The following is a 21,431-nucleotide window of genomic DNA, read 5'->3' as shown; positions in this document are numbered from 1 at the left end:
TGAATAGAGGAATATGATGATACCAGAGGTGATGGTGGTGAATAGAGGAATATGATGATACCAGAGGTGGTGAATAGAGGAATATGATGATACCAGAGGTGGTGAATAGAGGAATATGATGATACCAGAGATGATGGTGGTGAATAGAGGAATATGATGATACCAGAGGTGATGAATAGAGGAATATGATGATACCAGAGGTGATGAATAGAGGAATATGATGATACCAGAGGTGATGAATAGAGGAATATGATGATACCAGAGGTGATGAATAGAGGAATATGATGATGCCAGAGGTGATGAATAGAGGAATATGATGATGCCAGAGGTGATGAATAGAGGAATATGATGATACCAGAGGTGATGAATAGAGGAATATGATGATACCAGAGGTGATGAATAGAGGAATATGATGATACCAGAGGTGATGAATAGAGGAATATGATGATACCAGAGGTGATGAATAGAGGAATATGATGATACCAGAGGTGATGAATAGAGGAATATGATGATACCAGAGGTGATGAATAGAGGAATATGATGATACCAGAGGTGATGAATAGAGGAATATGATGATACCAGAGGTGATGAATAGAGGAATATGATGATGCCAGAGGTGATGAATAGAGGAATATGATGATGCCAGAGGTGATGAATAGAGGAATATGATGATACCAGAGGTGATGAATAGAGGAATATGATGATACCAGAGATGATGGTGGTGAATAGAATAATATGATGATACCAGAGATGATGGTGGTGAACAGAATAATATGATGATACCAGAGATGATGGTGGTGAATAGAATAATATGATGATACCAGAGATGATAATGGGGGAAGATGATGATACCAGAGATGATGGTGGTGAATGGGGAAGATGATGATAGAGATGATGGTGGTGAATAGAGGAATATGATGATACCAGAGGTGATGGTGGTGAATAGAGGAATATGATGATACCAGAGGTGATGGTGGTGAATAGAGGAATATGATGATACCAGAGGTGATGAATAGAGGAATATGATGATACCAGAGGTGATGAATAGAGGAATATGATGATACCAGAGGTGATGAATAGAGGAATATGATGATACCAGAGGTGATGAATAGAGGAATATGATGATACCAGAGGTGATGAATAGAGGAATATGATGATACCAGAGATGATGGTGGTGAATAGAGGAATATGATGATACCAGAGATGATGGTGGTGAATAGAGGAATATGATGATACCAGAGATGATGGTGGTGAATAGAGGAATATGATGATACCAGAGATGATGGTGGTGAATAGAGGAATATGATGATAACAGAGGTGATGAATAGAGGAATATGATGATACCAGAGGTGATGGTGGTGAATAGAGGAATATGATGATACCAGAGGTGATGGTGGTGAATAGAGGAATATGATGATACCAGAGGTGATGGTGGTGAATAGAGGAATATGATGATACCAGAGGTGATGGTGGTGAATAGAGGAATATGATGATACCAGAGGTGATGAATAGAGGAATATGATGATACCAGAGGTGATGAATAGAGGAATATGATGATACCAGAGGTGATGGTGGTGAATAGAGGAATATGATGATACCAGAGGTGGTGAATAGAGGAATATGATGATACCAGAGGTGATGAATAGAGGAATATGATGATACCAGAGGTGATGGTGGTGAATAGAGGAATATGATGATACCAGAGATGATGGTGGTGAATAGAGGAATATGATGATACCAGAGATGATGGTGGTGAATAGAGGAATATGATGATACCAGAGGTGATGAATAGAGGAATATGATGATACCAGAGATGATGGTGGTGAATAGAGGAATATGATGATACCAGAGATGATGGTGGTGAATAGAGGAATATGATGATACCAGAGATGATGGTGGTGAATAGAGGAATATGATGATACCAGAGGTGATGGTGGTGAATAGAGGAATATGATGATACCAGAGATGATGGTGGTGAATAGAGGAATATGATGATACCAGAGGTGATGGTGGTGAATAGAGGAATATGATGATACCAGAGATGATGGTGGTGAATAGAGGAATATGATGATACCAGAGATGATGGTGGTGAATAGAGGAATATGATGATACCAGAGATGATGGTGGTGAATAGAGGAATATGATGATACCAGAGATGATGGTGGTGAATAGAGGAATATGATGATACCAGAGGTGATGGTGATGAATAGAGGAATATGATGATACCAGAGGTGATGGTAGTGAATAGAGGAATATGATGATACCAGAGGTGATGGTGGTGAATAGAGGAATATGATGATACCAGAGGTGATGAATAGAGGAATATGATGATACCAGAGGTGGTGAATAGAGGAATATGATGATACCAGAGATGATGGTGGTGAATAGAGGAATATGATGATACCAGAGGTGATGGTGGTGAATAGAGGAATATGATGATACCAGAGGTGATGAATAGAGGAATATGATGATACCAGAGATGATGGTGGTGAATAGAGGAATATGATGATACCAGAGGTGATGGTGGTGAATAGAGGAATATGATGATACCAGAGGTGGTGAATAGAGGAATATGATGATACCAGAGGTGGTGAATAGAGGAATATGATGATACCAGAGATGATGGTGGTGAATAGAGGAATATGATGATACCAGAGGTGATGAATAGAGGAATATGATGATACCAGAGGTGATGAATAGAGGAATATGATGATACCAGAGGTGATGAATAGAGGAATATGATGATACCAGAGGTGATGAATAGAGGAATATGATGATGCCAGAGGTGATGAATAGAGGAATATGATGATGCCAGAGGTGATGAATAGAGGAATATGATGATACCAGAGGTGATGAATAGAGGAATATGATGATACCAGAGGTGATGAATAGAGGAATATGATGATACCAGAGGTGATGAATAGAGGAATATGATGATACCAGAGGTGATGAATAGAGGAATATGATGATACCAGAGGTGATGAATAGAGGAATATGATGATACCAGAGGTGATGAATAGAGGAATATGATGATACCAGAGGTGATGAATAGAGGAATATGATGATACCAGAGGTGATGAATAGAGGAATATGATGATGCCAGAGGTGATGAATAGAGGAATATGATGATGCCAGAGGTGATGAATAGAGGAATATGATGATACCAGAGGTGATGAATAGAGGAATATGATGATACCAGAGATGATGGTGGTGAATAGAATAATATGATGATACCAGAGATGATGGTGGTGAATAGAATAATATGATGATACCAGAGATGATGGTGGTGAATAGAATAATATGATGATACCAGAGATGATAATGGGGGAAGATGATGATACCAGAGATGATGGTGGTGAATGGGGAAGATGATGATAGAGATGATGGTGGTGAATAGAGGAATATGATGATACCAGAGGTGATGAATAGAGGAATATGATGATACCAGAGGTGGTGAATAGAGGAATATGATGATACCAGAGATGATGGTGGTGAATAGAGGAATATGATGATACCAGAGGTGATGGTGGTGAATAGAGGAATATGATGATACCAGAGGTGATGAATAGAGGAATATGATGATACCAGAGATGATGGTGGTGAATAGAGGAATATGATGATACCAGAGGTGATGGTGGTGAATAGAGGAATATGATGATACCAGAGGTGGTGAATAGAGGAATATGATGATACCAGAGGTGGTGAATAGAGGAATATGATGATACCAGAGATGATGGTGGTGAATAGAGGAATATGATGATACCAGAGGTGATGAATAGAGGAATATGATGATACCAGAGGTGATGAATAGAGGAATATGATGATACCAGAGGTGATGAATAGAGGAATATGATGATACCAGAGGTGATGAATAGAGGAATATGATGATGCCAGAGGTGATGAATAGAGGAATATGATGATGCCAGAGGTGATGAATAGAGGAATATGATGATACCAGAGGTGATGAATAGAGGAATATGATGATACCAGAGGTGATGAATAGAGGAATATGATGATACCAGAGGTGATGAATAGAGGAATATGATGATACCAGAGGTGATGAATAGAGGAATATGATGATACCAGAGGTGATGAATAGAGGAATATGATGATACCAGAGGTGATGAATAGAGGAATATGATGATACCAGAGGTGATGAATAGAGGAATATGATGATACCAGAGGTGATGAATAGAGGAATATGATGATGCCAGCGGTGATGAATAGAGGAATATGATGATGCCAGCGGTGATGAATAGAGGAATATGATGATGCCAGAGGTGATGAATAGAGGAATATGATGATACCAGAGGTGATGAATAGAGGAATATGATGATACCAGAGATGATGGTGGTGAATAGAATAATATGATGATACCAGAGATGATGGTGGTGAACAGAATAATATGATGATACCAGAGATGATGGTGGTGAATAGAATAATATGATGATACCAGAGATGATAATGGGGAAGATGATGATACCAGAGATGATGGTGGTGAATGGGGGAAGATGATGATAGAGATGATGGTGGTGAATAGAGGAATATGATGATACCAGAGGTGATGGTGGTGAATAGAGGAATATGATGATACCAGAGGTGATGGTGGTGAATAGAGGAATATGATGATACCAGAGGTGATGAATAGAGGAATATGATGATACCAGAGGTGATGAATAGAGGAATATGATGATACCAGAGGTGATGAATAGAGGAATATGATGATACCAGAGGTGATGAATAGAGGAATATGATGATACCAGAGGTGATGAATAGAGGAATATGATGATACCAGAGATGATGGTGGTGAATAGAGGAATATGATGATACCAGAGATGATGGTGGTGAATAGAGGAATATGATGATACCAGAGATGATGGTGGTGAATAGAGGAATATGATGATACCAGAGATGATGGTGGTGAATAGAGGAATATGATGATAACAGAGGTGATGAATAGAGGAATATGATGATACCAGAGGTGATGGTGGTGAATAGAGGAATATGATGATACCAGAGGTGATGGTGGTGAATAGAGGAATATGATGATACCAGAGGTGATGGTGGTGAATAGAGGAATATGATGATAACAGAGGTGATGGTGGTGAATAGAGGAATATGATGATACCAGAGGTGATGAATAGAGGAATATGATGATACCAGAGGTGATGGTGGTGAATAGAGGAATATGATGATACCAGAGGTGGTGAATAGAGGAATATGATGATACCAGAGGTGATGAATAGAGGAATATGATGATACCAGAGGTGATGGTGGTGAATAGAGGAATATGATGATACCAGAGATGATGGTGGTGAATAGAGGAATATGATGATACCAGAGATGATGGTGGTGAATAGAGGAATATGATGATACCAGAGATGATGGTGGTGAATAGAGGAATATGATGATGCCAGAGATGATGGTGGTGAATAGAGGAATATGATGATACCAGAGATGATGGTGGTGAATAGAGGAATATGATGATACCAGAGATGATGGTGGTGAATAGAGGAATATGATGATACCAGAGATGATGGTGGTGAATAGAGGAATATGATGATACCAGAGATGATGGTGGTGAATAGAGGAATATGATGATACCAGAGATGATGGTGGTGAATAGAGGAATATGATGATACCAGAGATGATGGTGGTGAATAGAGGAATATGATGATACCAGAGATGATGGTGGTGAATAGAGGAATATGATGATACCAGAGATGATGGTGGTGAATAGAGGAATATGATGATACCAGAGATGATGGTGGTGAATAGAGGAATATGATGATACCAGAGGTGATGGTGATGAATAGAGGAATATGATGATACCAGAGGTGATGGTAGTGAATCGAGGAATATGATGATACCAGAGATGATGGTGGTGAATAGAGGAATATGATGATACCAGAGGTGATGAATAGAGGAATATGATGATACCAGAGATGATGGTGGTGAATAGAGGAATATGATGATACCAGAGGTGATGGTGGTGAATAGAGGAATATGATGATACCAGAGGTGATGAATAGAGGAATATGATGATACCAGAGGTGATGAATAGAGGAATATGATGATACCAGAGGTGGTGAATAGAGGAATATGATGATACCAGAGATGATGGTGGTGAATAGAGGAATATGATGATACCAGAGGTGATGGTGGTGAATAGAGGAATATGATGATACCAGAGGTGATGAATAGAGGAATATGATGATACCAGAGATGATGGTGGTGAATAGAGGAATATGATGATACCAGAGGTGATGGTGGTGAATAGAGGAATATGATGATACCAGAGGTGGTGAATAGAGGAATATGATGATACCAGAGGTGGTGAATAGAGGAATATGATGATACCAGAGATGATGGTGGTGAATAGAGGAATATGATGATACCAGAGGTGATGAATAGAGGAATATGATGATACCAGAGGTGATGAATAGAGGAATATGATGATACCAGAGGTGATGAATAGAGGAATATGATGATACCAGAGGTGATGAATAGAGGAATATGATGATGCCAGAGGTGATGAATAGAGGAATATGATGATGCCAGAGGTGATGAATAGAGGAATATGATGATACCAGAGGTGATGAATAGAGGAATATGATGATACCAGAGGTGATGAATAGAGGAATATGATGATACCAGAGGTGATGAATAGAGGAATATGATGATACCAGAGGTGATGAATAGAGGAATATGATGATACCAGAGGTGATGAATAGAGGAATATGATGATACCAGAGGTGATGAATAGAGGAATATGATGATACCAGAGGTGATGAATAGAGGAATATGATGATACCAGAGGTGATGAATAGAGGAATATGATGATGCCAGAGGTGATGAATAGAGGAATATGATGATGCCAGAGGTGATGAATAGAGGAATATGATGATACCAGAGGTGATGAATAGAGGAATATGATGATACCAGAGATGATGGTGGTGAATAGAATAATATGATGATACCAGAGATGATGGTGGTGAATAGAATAATATGATGATACCAGAGATGATAATGGGGGAAGATGATGATAGAGATGATGGTGGTGAATAGAGGAATATGATGATACCAGAGGTGATGGTGGTGAATAGAGGAATATGATGATACCAGAGGTGATGGTGGTGAATAGAGGAATATGATGATACCAGAGGTGATGAATAGAGGAATATGATGATACCAGAGGTGATGAATAGAGGAATATGATGATACCAGAGGTGATGAATAGAGGAATATGATGATACCAGAGGTGATGAATAGAGGAATATGATGATACCAGAGATGATGGTGGTGAATAGAGGAATATGATGATACCAGAGATGATGGTGGTGAATAGAGGAATATGATGATAACAGAGGTGATGAATAGAGGAATATGATGATACCAGAGGTGATGGTGGTGAATAGAGGAATATGATGATACCAGAGGTGATGGTGGTGAATAGAGGAATATGATGATACCAGAGATGATGGTGGTGAATAGAGGAATATGATGATACCAGAGGTGATGGTGGTGAATAGAGGAATATGATGATACCAGAGATGATGAATAGAGGAATATGATGATACCAGAGGTGATGGTGGTGAATAGAGGAAGATGATGATACCAGAGATGATGGTGGTGAATAGAGGAATATGATGATACCAGAGGTGATGGTGGTGAATAGAGGAATATGATGATACCAGAGGTGATGGTGGTGAATAGAGGAATATGATGATACCAGAGATGATGGTGGTGAATAGAGGAATATGATGATACCAGAGGTGATGGTGGTGAATAGAGGAATATGATGATACCAGAGATGATGGTGGAGAATAGAGGAATATGATGATACCAGAGGTGATGAATAGAGGAATATGATGATACCAGAGGTGATGAATAGAGGAATATGATGATACCAGAGATGATGGTGGTGAATAGAGGAATATGATGATACCAGAGGTGATGAATAGAGGAATATGATGATACCAGAGGTGATGAATAGAGGAATATGATGATACCAGAGGTGATGAATAGAGGAATATGATGATACCAGAGGTGATGAATAGAGGAATATGATGATGCCAGAGATGATGGTGGTGAATAGAGGAATATGATGATACCAGAGATGATGGTGGTGAATAGAGGAATATGATGATACCAGAGGTGATGAATAGAGGAATATGATGATACCAGAGGTGATGAATAGAGGAATATGATGATACCAGAGGTGATGGTGGTGAATAGAATAATATGATGATACCAGAGATGGTGGAGAATAGAGGAATATGATGATACCAGAGGTGATGAATATGATGATACCAGAGGTGATGGTGGTGAATAGAGGAATATGATGATACCAGAGGTGATGAATAGAGGAATATGATGATACCAGAGATGATGGTGGAGAATAGAGGAATATGATGATACCAGAGGTGATGAATAGAGGAATATGATGATACCAGAGGTGATGAATAGAGGAATATGATGATACCAGAGGTGATGAATAGAGGAATATGATGATACCAGAGGTGATGAATAGAGGAATATGATGATACCAGAGGTGATGAATAGAGGAATATGATGATACCAGAGGTGATGAATAGAGGAATATGATGATACCAGAGATGATGGTGGTGAATAGAGGAATATGATGATACCAGAGGTGATGGTGGTGAATAGAGGAATATGATGATACCAGAGGTGATGGTGGTGAATAGAGGAATATGATGATACCAGAGGTGATGGTGGTGAATAGAGGAATATGATGATACCAGAGGTGATGAATAGAGGAATATGATGATACCAGAGATGATGGTGGTGAATAGAATAATATGATGATACCAGAGATGATGGTGGTGAATAGAGGAATATGATGATACCAGAGATGATGGTGGTGAATAGAATAATATGATGATACCAGAGATGATGGTGGTGAATAGAGGAATATGATGATGCCAGAGATGATGGTGGTGAATAGAATAATATGATGATACCAGAGATGATGGTGGTGAATAGAGGAATATGATGATACCAGAGATGATGGTGGTGAATAGAATAATATGATGATACCAGAGATGATGGTGGTGAATAGAGGAATATGATGATACCAGAGATGATGGTGGTGAATAGAGGAATATGATGATACCAGAGGTGATGGTGGTGAATGGGGGAAGATGATGATACCAGAGGTGATGGTAGTGAATAGAGGAATATGATGATACCAGAGGTGATGGTGGTGAATAGAGGAATATGATGATACCAGAGGTGATAATGGCGGAAGATGATGATACCAGAGATGATGGTGGTGAATGGGGGAAGATGATGATACCAGAGGTGATGGTGGGGAATGGGGGAAGATGATGATACCAGAGGTGATGGTGGTGAATAGAGGAATATGATGATACCAGAGGTGATGGTGGTGAATAGAGGAATATGATGATACCAGAGGTGATGAATAGAGGAATATGATGATACCAGAGGTGATGGTGGTGAATAGAGGAATATGATGATACCAGAGGTGATGGTGGTGAATAGAGGAATATGATGATACCAGAGGTGATGGTGGTGAATAGAGGAATATGATGATACCAGAGATGATGAATAGAGGAATATGATGATACCAGAGGTGATGAATAGAGGAATATGATGATACCAGAGATGATGGTGGTGAATAGAGGAATATGATGATACCAGAGGTGATGGTGGTGAATAGAGGAATATGATGATACCAGAGATGATGGTGGTGAATAGAGGAATATGATGATACCAGAGGTGATGGTGGTGAATAGAGGAATATGATGATACCAGAGATGATGGTGGTGAATAGAGGAATATGATGATACCAGAGGTGATGAATAGAGGAATATGATGATACCAGAGATGATGGTGGTGAATAGAGGAATATGATGATACCAGAGGTGATGAATAGAGGAATATGATGATACCAGAGATGATGAATAGAGGAATATGATGATACCAGAGATGATGGTGGTGAATAGAGGAATATGATGATACCAGAGGTGATGAATAGAGGAATATGATGATACCAGAGGTGATGAATAGAGGAATATGATGATACCAGAGGTGATGAATAGAGGAATATGATGATACCAGAGGTGATGAATAGAGGAATATGATGATGCCAGAGATGATGGTGGTGAATAGAGGAATATGATGATACCAGAGATGATGGTGGTGAATAGAGGAATATGATGATACCAGAGGTGATGAATAGAGGAATATGATGATACCAGAGGTGATGAATAGAGGAATATGATGATACCAGAGGTGATGGTGGTGAATAGAATAATATGATGATACCAGAGATGGTGGAGAATAGAGGAATATGATGATACCAGAGGTGATGAATATGATGATACCAGAGGTGATGGTGGTGAATAGAGGAATATGATGATACCAGAGGTGATGAATAGAGGAATATGATGATACCAGAGATGATGGTGGAGAATAGAGGAATATGATGATACCAGAGGTGATGAATAGAGGAATATGATGATACCAGAGGTGATGAATAGAGGAATATGATGATACCAGAGGTGATGAATAGAGGAATATGATGATACCAGAGGTGATGAATAGAGGAATATGATGATACCAGAGGTGATGAATAGAGGAATATGATGATACCAGAGGTGATGAATAGAGGAATATGATGATACCAGAGATGATGGTGGTGAATAGAGGAATATGATGATACCAGAGGTGATGGTGGTGAATAGAGGAATATGATGATACCAGAGGTGATGGTGGTGAATAGAGGAATATGATGATACCAGAGGTGATGGTGGTGAATAGAGGAATATGATGATACCAGAGGTGATGAATAGAGGAATATGATGATACCAGAGATGATGGTGGTGAATAGAATAATATGATGATACCAGAGATGATGGTGGTGAATAGAGGAATATGATGATACCAGAGATGATGGTGGTGAATAGAATAATATGATGATACCAGAGATGATGGTGGTGAATAGAGGAATATGATGATGCCAGAGATGATGGTGGTGAATAGAATAATATGATGATACCAGAGATGATGGTGGTGAATAGAGGAATATGATGATACCAGAGATGATGGTGGTGAATAGAATAATATGATGATACCAGAGATGATGGTGGTGAATAGAGGAATATGATGATACCAGAGATGATGGTGGTGAATAGAGGAATATGATGATACCAGAGGTGATGGTGGTGAATGGGGGAAGATGATGATACCAGAGGTGATGGTAGTGAATAGAGGAATATGATGATACCAGAGGTGATGGTGGTGAATAGAGGAATATGATGATACCAGAGGTGATAATGGCGGAAGATGATGATACCAGAGATGATGGTGGTGAATGGGGGAAGATGATGATACCAGAGGTGATGGTGGGGAATGGGGGAAGATGATGATACCAGAGGTGATGGTGGGGAATAGAGGATATAATGATACCAGAGGTGATGGTGGTGAATAGAGGAATATGATGATACCAGAGATGATGGTGGTGAATGGGGGAAGATGATGACAAGCATGCCATGCTGCCCTTTGTCTTGAGAGACTTTAAAAATACACTTTCTAAATCTCTCACTTCCTCTCACTCATGTTCTTTCAAGCATGCAACCTGGTGATTGAGTCAATCCTAGTGTTGCAATGCAACCGGCAGTCAGGGATAAGGAAAGTCAACACCAGCCCACATGTTCTCATTCGGCTGAGCTACGAAAAACTGAAAAAGTATATTTCCTTCCCATCTTCTGAATCTGGGCCAGTCAGTCTCTGTCTGGCACTTACCAGACACTTCCTAAACACTTGATGAGTGTCAAGCATGCTACCTAGCAGAGGAGGAGGCAATAGCATACCTGCAGGCAAGGAGGAATAACAGGCTGTACGGTGAGAGTGAACCTGTCTGTCAGTGCGTCTGTCTGGGAAGCAACAGGCAGCTCGTAACCGCCAACGGTGCTCTGGCAGACCTGTCTGTCTGCCTGGACGGGTTCCACCTTATAGTCCTGCTTGTTAACGACTTCAAAACAAACCACTCTTCCCTGCTTTCACTTAGTGCCAGCACCAGAGAGGCTGATCAACACCCCCCCTCCCCTCTTTCATTTCAGGGGTGTAGTTAGGCACACAATTTTGTTTCACTCATGTTAGTTGAGGAGTAACCAATGATAACTACCACAAAGTAGCAACCCAATAGTCCCTCTGTGTTTGTGAGTGATTGTCAGATTGCCTCATGTTCCACATTATGGCTTAACACTGCTAACCCTATCAGCATTCAAACTGTATCCGGGCCATTATCCAATGCTTTATTGAATTATATAATAGCCTCCTAACTTGGCAGAATAACTTTGTTGCACACATTAGAGATATTGTTGCCAAGTACCTCAACTCCTCCATGGAGTTGAGTGCAGACTAGATAGAATTCCTTAAATTAACCTCTGACTCCTCTAAACCATTATCATGTACCTATGTTTGTCCTCTGTTGTTGCGTGCCTTTCTTAGTTTGCTGAAATCCATTTATTTTATTTTATTAAACGTTAATCAAATACAACCACTGACTGTTTCCTCATTGCTGGTGCTCTAAGATGGCAACTCGCCCGCGAATGCCAATTGAATCTCAACAAGGAAAACATCGGTGGTTGTATTTGATTAAAGTTTTATAAATAATATGATGGATTTCAGCAAAGAAATGCACGCAACAAAAGGACAAACATAGGTGGACCTACAAGGTAAGTATCGAGGCATAACGAGTTGGAGGTTCAATTCAAAAGCTCTAGAATGTGCTCACCTCAGTGGAGTTTAGATACTTGGCGAGGGAGAATGCTGTAGTGAATGAAGCAAGGCAAACAATGAACAAGTGTCATTTTGGCATTAGAACACAAGCAGGGAAGGGGTTGCAACGTGTTTTATTCTAATGTTCTTTTCTTGGGAACCCCATGGATGGTTGTCATGGGAACTCAAGAATTCCCGGGACAACTCTCCTGCCAGCTTTTCTTCAGTGCTTAGCTTAGAGTACAGACAGACTCATTTTTGCCCTTTTGGTTAAGTGCTGAATTGGCTTTTGAAAGGACTTATTCTTGTATTGTGACCTGTTGAACTGCTAGACCTGTTGCACTTTGCCGTTGTTTCTTCTCCTTAACTACTTGTGCGAATAAATGTAACGTTACTGCGTTTAATTAAATCACTTGGACAACATGTGAGAGTGAGCCGTCCTAGATTTATGTGCAATAATTCCCCATCCTGTGGCATGCATACTATTAATTATATTCATGTTAATGATATTGACCTCTGCATATTTCCTCGGAAATAAGATGGAAATACTGAGACAGGCTAAGAATTAAATTAATGCAAAGCAGACAAGCATGTCATGCTACTACGTTGAGATTCAGTCAAATAAAAAAGGTGAAATAATATGCAAAGGGGGATCACCATAATTCTTACCTACAAACAGACAGAAAACATCCAAGCCGACCAGCATCTTTCTCTTGGTACAGAGTGAACTGTCTGCAGGTTCTGCAAGGATGTGATTCTTCCCAGAGCCGTTTTCCTTCATCGCCTCCCCGGATCCCCCGTTGTCGGATAAACGCTGCTGAAGCTCAGCGTCCCGAGGAAGAGTACTAGTGTGTGTCGAGTTGAACTTTTGCATATTGTCTCGTTTAAAATACAACGTTGATGTTGTCTTGTTGCTGTTTACTGACAGTAACGTTAATTATTCCAAAGGTGAATATTCAGTCCGTCCAACGTTGAAAAATACAAATTAATGATGGCTGACTAACTTTAGCTAGCTAGCTGTTATTGAAAACCATGTCCAACAACCACAAGTTCAACTTGACAGGAATCAAACCGTTAGCAACAAGCTTATCTGTGAAATGTAAGACAAATTCGACGACAGCGTAAAGAAGAGTAAAGATAAACTGAAAGAGAAGTGTTCTTGCTAGTCTAAGCAAAGCTGGCAGTTCACTGAGGTGTTGCGAGCTAAAGCGCTCACTGTCCCACTGTATCGTGTTCTGTTCAAAGTCTTCAACTACTGTAGCTGGCTAGACACGTTACATCATGATACGTTACCCTAAAACCAACTAAATCAATATTTTAAAAGAATAACTTGCAAAACACGCATTGCTCAATTTCTCTGTCAACTTTCAAACTTGCCCATATGTCATTCATTCAACTATTCCAAATGCCCTCTCCATGTGGACTGTTTTCTGTTCAGTCCTCCTGTTCCCTCGCATTTTGTCCCTCCCCAAAACTAGGCAGACCCCCAGGAGTTTGTTTTGCAACATGTTTATATCTCCTTTGCTCCAGTCGCACCCTCTGACAACCCACACCCAGTTAGTTAAATACAGTAGTTAACCAAATAGCGACCCGGACTATCTGCATTGACCCTTTTTGCACTAACTGACTCAACTCTTACACTGCTGCTACTGTTTACTATCTGTCACTTTATGTACAGTACACATCTACACCAATTACCTCGCACAAGTACCCTGCACAACGACTCAGGATTGGTATCCCTTGTATATTGCAAAATTATCGTTACTCATTGCGTATCTATGTGTTTTACTTTTCTATTATTTCTCTATTTTCTTTCTCTCTGCATTGTAGAGAAGGGCCTGTAAGTAATAATTTCACTGCTAGTGCACACCTGTTGTTTACGAAGCATGTGACGAATCAAATTTAATTATCTTACTTTTTTGTTTCATACTGATAGCTTTGTTTGTTTTATTTGTTAACACCTATGTTAAGCTAGAATCAATACTATATTTGAGAGATAATTAAGAGTATAGAGAAATATATAAATGTTTATTTAATTGCATACATTTTTATTTGAGTGTGCTTTGATGAACTGTGGTATGTGTATTAAATTAGGTTAGTAATCCAATCTAATTGTATTTGGCACATGCTTCTTAGACAGCAGGTATAGACTAACAGTGAAATGCTTACATAAGGATCCTTTTCCAACAATGCGGAGTTAATAAATACACAGCGAATAACTAATACAAATAACGTGGCTATATATAGGGAGTAGAACATAACGTGGCTATATATATATATAGGGAGTAGAACATAACGTGGCTATATATATATAGGGAGTAGAACATAACGTGGATATATATATATATATATATATAGGGAGTAGAACATAACGTGGCTATATATAGGGAGTAGAACATAACGTGGCCATATATAGGGAATAGAACATAACGTGGCTATATATATAGGGAGTAGAACATAACGTGGCTATATATATATAGGGAGTAGAACATAACGTGGCTATATATATATATAGGGAGTAGAACATAACGTGGCTATATATAGGGAGTAGAACAAAACGTGGCTATATATAGGGAGTAGAACAGAACGTGGCTATATATAGGGAGTAGAACAGAACGTGGCTATATATAGGGAGTAGAACAGAACGTGGCTATATATAGGGAGTAGAACAGAACGTGGCTATATATAGGGAGTAGAACAGAGCGTGGCTATATATAGGGAGTAGAACAGAGCGTGGCTATATATAGGGAGTAGAACAGAGCGTGGCTATATATAGGGAGTAGAACATAGCGTGGCTATATATAGGGAGTAGAACATAGCGTGGCTATATATAGGGAGTAGAACATAGCGTGGCTATATATAGGGAGTAGAACATAGCGTGGCTATATATAGGGAGTAGAACATAGCGTGGCTATATATAGGGAGTAGAACAGAACGTGGCTATATATAGGGAGTAGAACAGAACGTGGCTATATATAGGGAGTAGAACATAACGTGGCTATATATAGGGAGTAGAACAGAACGTGGCTATATATAGGGAGTAGAACAGAACGTGGCTATATATAGGGAGTAGAACAGAACGTGGCTATATATAGGGAGTAGAAAATAGCATGGCTATATATAGGGAGTAGAAAATAGCATGGCTATATATAGGGAGTAGAACAGAACATGGCTATATATAGGGAGTAGAACAGAACATGGCTATATATAGGGAGTAGAACATAACGTGGCTATATATAGGGAGTAGAACAGAACACGGCTATATATATTTCTGTAGAACAGAACATAGTTATATATAGGGAGTACCAGTACGAGTCTACTGTATGTGCCGGGGTACGAGATAATTGAGGTAGCTACTGTACTGTACATAAAAGTAGGGGTAAAGTGACTAAGCAACAGGCTAGATTAGACAGTAGCAGCAGCATGTGTACTTGTGCGTGTGTGTATGGTGTCAGTATGCGTGTGTGCATGTTATGTGGGTGTGGATGTATGCAGTTTGTGTTGTGGTGTCAGTGTGTGTGAGTAGATTTGTGTGTAATGAGAGATTCCATTATATTTCCCAGGCCTACTTAAATTAGAAAATTAAAAACGAGAGAAAATATTGCCCTTTGCCTTACACTTCAAATGTCATCGTTTGCCCAACAATATCTAATCCTTCCTTTGATCAAATAAATGGATGTATCTCTAGCATCAGTTACTTTCCTGGTCAGTGAAGGCCTAATGGGAGACCATGCAGTAGACCCTATGCCTACCCACCTATTTAATGGACATCTCCAACCCTGAATGTCTCTGCTAAAATGGTTTGTATAGGTATAACACAGTTATTAGCATATATCTTATCTTGTCTTGTAGATGAGAATTCCTTCAAATGTATACCTTCTGATCAGTCTTAGATTTTTCCTTACACAGTATGGAATAGCAGGTACAAGAGGTAGGAGAGTGCCACCACCTGGTGAGAGGTACAGAAATGGTCACCTCTTTCTTTTCAGAACTATATATTAAGTTTATTAGAGACAGACTACGCAAGGCAAAATAACTGCAAATCCGTGCAGTAGTTTTACATGATTGGTGTACAACTGCTTGCACAGGAAACATCAAACAAGGCAGCTATGTTCATGAATCAAACACATTTACTCACACGCAGGCCAATATGTTTCTCAAGTCCCTCACCAGCGTGCAAGGGTACTTCTTCTCATGTAACATTCTCAGCTATGCTACAGTCAGCCGTGGATAGGAGCCTGATAGCATGCAAGGTCACTTCTTCTCACGTAACATTCTCAGCTATACTACAGTCAACCGTGCCTATGAGCCTGATAGCATGCAAGGTCACTTCTTCTCACGTAACATGCTCAGCTATACTACAGTCAGCCGTGGATAGGAGCCCGATAGCATGCAGGGGTACTTCTTCTCACGTAACATTCTCAGCTATACTACAGTCAGCCGTGGATAGGAGCCCGATAGCATGCAAGGGTACTTCTTCTCACGTAACATTCTCAGCAATGCTACAGTCAGCCGTGGCTAGGAGCCTGATAGCATGCAAGGGTACTTCTTCTCACGTAACATTCTCAGCTATGCTACAGTCAGCCGTGGCTAGGAGCCTGATAGCATGCACGGTCACTTCTTCTCACGTAACATTCTCAGCTATGCTACAGTCAGCTGTGGCTAGGAGCCTGATAGCATGCAAGGGTACTTCCTCTCACGTAACATTCTCAGCTATACTACAGTCAGCCGTGGCTAGGAGCCTGATAGCATGCAAGGGTACTTCTTCTCACGTAACATTCTCAGCTATGCTACAGTCAGCCGTGGCTAGGAGCCTGATAGCATGCACGGTCACTTCTTCTCACGTAACATTCTCAGCTATGCTACAGTCAGCTGTGGCTAGGAGCCTGATAGCATGCAAGGGTACTTCCTCTCACGTAACATTCTCAGCTATACTACAGTATTGTGAGAGAGGAAAAGATGATCGAACAAAATTGAGAAAAGAAATTAAAATAAAATAAGGAACTAACCGCAAATTATTTAGGCTGACAGGTCTGTGTCATTACCTCCTTGTCTTATTGAATAGAGCTTCAAACTCTCAACCATTGATCTGTAGAGGTGAAGAAAATGTTTTAAGTTAGACAGGACCAATAGGCAAAAAAATGACCAGCACATCTGGCATTTGCCCAAAGTGCCAGACGGTCAATCCGGCCCTGCAGGTCTACCTTTACTTCACTTTTTCTGTTCAAATGTCAGACTCAAAGGTTATGGGATGAGTCTGGACCCCAGCAAGTGAATTAGATTGAATTTGTAACCTTTCTCTCTTGTCTTCAATAGAAGAGCCTAAAGCAGTTAGCAGTAATGTTGATGGCCACTAGATGGCTGTATAAAGTAATTTACTGTGTGATAGGTGGGCCAGGATAGATGAGAAGCCTGCAGCACAGTGGAGGCTGGTGTGAGGAGCTATAGGAGGACGGGCTCATTCGAATGGCTGGAATGAGTAAAATTTGTGGTTTCCATATGTTAGATGTGTTTGATACCATTCCATTCCAGACATTACAGTGGTCCTTCTGTAGCTCTGTTGGTAGAGCATGGCGCTTGTAACGCCAGGGTAGTGGTTTCGATTCCCGGGACCACCCATACGTAGAATGTATGCACACATGACTGTAAGTCGCTTTGGATAAAAGCGTCTGCTAAATGGCATATTATTTATTTATTTATTTATTTACAATGAGCCTGTCCTCCTACATCTCCTCCCACCAGCCTCCACTTATTTAGCAGTGAAGTTAAGCTCCTAACCAGGCTTACATGTCTGAGAACAAAACTTAGAATATAGCCTACACAATGTGCGGGGGAATTAGTTTCCCCCCCAGAAAAGTTTTCTAATTGCATCCAGTGACACTCCCTAGTGATAGGCTACTTAGTACAGCCAGGGTTAGGGAGTAAATTACTACATGTAATCTGATTACATTTTTTTTGCATCAGTTACATTAGCAGTAAAAATATTGTGATCAGATTACAGATACTTTTGAAGAACTAGAGACGATTGCTACTTGGATTACCTTTAAATTCATAAAAGATATTTGCAAAAACATACAGTACGTGTCAAATGTTGACACACCTACTCATTCAATGTTTTTTTAATTACATTTTTTACTATTTTCTACATTGTAGAATAATAGTGAACACATCCAAACTATGAAATAACACATATGGAATCATGTAGTAACCAAAAAAAGTGTCATATTTGAGATTCTTTAAAGTAGCCACCCTTTTGCCTTGACAGCTTTGCACAATCTTGGCATTCTCTCAACCAGCTTCATGAGGTAGTCACCTGGAATGCATTTCAATTAACAGGTGTTCATTGTTAAAAGTTCATTTGTGGAATTAATTGTATTCATAATGCGTTTGAGCCAATCAGTTGTGTTATGACAAGGTAAGGGTGGTATACAGAAGATACAGTGGGGAGAACAAGTATTTGATACACTGACAATTTTGCAGGTTTTCCTACTTACAAAGCATGTAGAGGTCTAATTTTTATCATAGGTACACTTTAACTGTGAGAGACTGAATCTAAAACAAAAATCCAGAAAATCACATTTGTATGATTTTTAAGTAATTAATTTGCATTTTATTGCATGACGTAAGTGATGGTGTGGGAGTGCTTTGCTGGTGACACTCAGTGATTTATTTAGAATTCAAGGCACACTTAACCAGCATGGCTACCACAAAATTCTGCAGCGATATTCCATCCCATCTGGTTTGCGCTTAGTAGGACTATTATTTGTTTTTCAACAGGACAATGACCCAACACACCAGGCTGTGTAAGGGCTATTTGACCAAGAAAGAGAGTGATGGAGTGCTGCATCAGATGACCTGGCCTCCATAATCACCGGACCTCAACCCAATTGAGATGGTTTGGGATGAGTCGGACCGCAGAGTGAAGGAAAAGCAGCCAACAAATGCTCAGCATGTGGGAACTCCTTCAAGACTGTTGGAAAACTATTCCAGGTGAAGCTGGTTGAGAGAATTCCAAGAGTGTGCAAACTGTCATCAAAGGCAAAGGGTATTTTATAACACATTTTTGGTGACATGATTACATATGTGTTATTTCATAGTTTCGATGTATTCACTATTATTCTACAATGTAGAAAATAGTACAAATAAAGTAAAAACATTGAAGGAGTCAATGTCAAAACTTTTGACTGGTATTGTGTTCTCAGTGATATTTAATTCAGCATTGACAAAAAGTACAAGTTTAAATTTGTTCCAACTAAGCGAGTCTGACCACAAGTCAGAGACCACTTTGATGACACACCTTTTTAACTTCTTCTATTGCCTCTAAAGTGAAAGTAATCCAAAAATAACTGAAACTAATCAGATTATGTTATTGAGTTTGGGTAATCCAAAAGTTACATGTCTGATTACAATTTTTGACAGGTAACTGTAATGGATTACATTTAGAAAGGAATCTACCCAACCCTGAGGACATCACACCTCAGATGTCACTGATCAACTGTCAGTCCACCCCACTAAGAGGGTCAGTGCTAATCCAGTATCCTTGGAATGTCCCTACCATAAACCCGAAACCTAACCCCTAGCCTAAACGTAACCATATCCCTTACCCATTTAAAATGTAACTTTTCAATGGGGTAGGAACGTCCTAACCAGATTGCACGGACCAATAAAAGGTACACTGGCCTTGTACATGTAACCATGTACTACCAAAGGTCACGTTTGAGCTCAGCGCCAACTGACATCGATGTGTCTTTTACTCAGGACTCTCTGCCCCATCTCCCAATGGGCGTGCTTACCTTGGCAACATTATAAACTATGGCCACGGCACGTAGAGTAGTCATAAAAAGAAGGGAACGAGGGAAAATTAACACAACATGCCGCACTCCAGAATAACTATTCATTAACCTTTTTATGCGAGTAAAGTACATGTCAGATAAAGAAATGAGACGCCTCATGGAAACAGGACATTCATCTGTAAACTTTCCAAAATGTTGACAAAACAATATGCTAGACAAGGCGGAATCTTTGTGTGTCGGTAAAAATAAATTATGAGATAAATGTAATTGGAAACGCTTTTATGCGCAAATATTGATATAATAACCATCCCATCAAAGTACATTTGGAGTCACGCGATGGGTGGGTGGTCCTCCCTCTATACTCATCGGGAAAGCATGCAGTTTATTAGGCTACAGACTCAAAAAAGTATGACCTTCACAGGGTGGTGAAATTAAAAAGTGATGAGCTTGATGCTCCAGTCCAATAAATATCCAGTTTTTTTTCTGGTGACATGATAATCGATGCCTGGCTGCCATTTGACAATAATTTCACTATTTTGTCCATAACAATAATAATAATCTCATCATGGTCTATATGTGCGCTCTAGCCAACAGCACGTGCCAATACCAGAGTGGCACACTCGCTCTATAACGCAATTATCTATGTGAGAAAACCAACTGTAGAGTTGAAAATGCATACATGTGAATTTAACCACAAAAAGGTATTTATATGTGCAACACCTCAGCACACACAGACATCTGCAACAAGTCCTTTTCATGTGCATATTGTTTTCATGCAGTTTTAGAATATTTGCATGAAAATCTGTCGCCAATACCATGGAAACCTAGCTAGTGATACATTTGATTTACAATTCATAACGTTTGAAG

The 21,431-nt window shown here is 39.8% G+C and overlaps 1 protein-coding gene across 1 annotated transcript in view; it reads right to left on the bottom strand.

Annotated features, from left to right (window-relative positions):
• The window catches only part of LOC127930094 (phospholipid phosphatase 3-like), a 62,714-nt gene extending 48,407 nt beyond the window's left edge, over positions 1–14,307 (bottom strand). The window contains exon 1 of the mRNA XM_052519282.1: positions 13,441–14,307. Within this exon, the coding sequence (XP_052375242.1) occupies positions 13,441–13,645 (205 nt within the window). The 5' untranslated portion in view covers positions 13,646–14,307. The remainder of the gene's footprint in view (positions 1–13,440) is intronic.
• Between the last annotated feature and the right edge of the window lie 7,124 nt (positions 14,308–21,431).

Source organism: Oncorhynchus keta, chromosome 5 (assembly GCF_023373465.1).
Source record: "Oncorhynchus keta strain PuntledgeMale-10-30-2019 chromosome 5, Oket_V2, whole genome shotgun sequence".
In the NCBI taxonomy this organism is placed as follows: domain Eukaryota; kingdom Metazoa; phylum Chordata; class Actinopteri; order Salmoniformes; family Salmonidae; genus Oncorhynchus; species Oncorhynchus keta.
The sequence above is the reverse complement of the archived record's forward strand: the minus strand, read 5'-3'. Positions and strand labels throughout refer to the sequence as shown.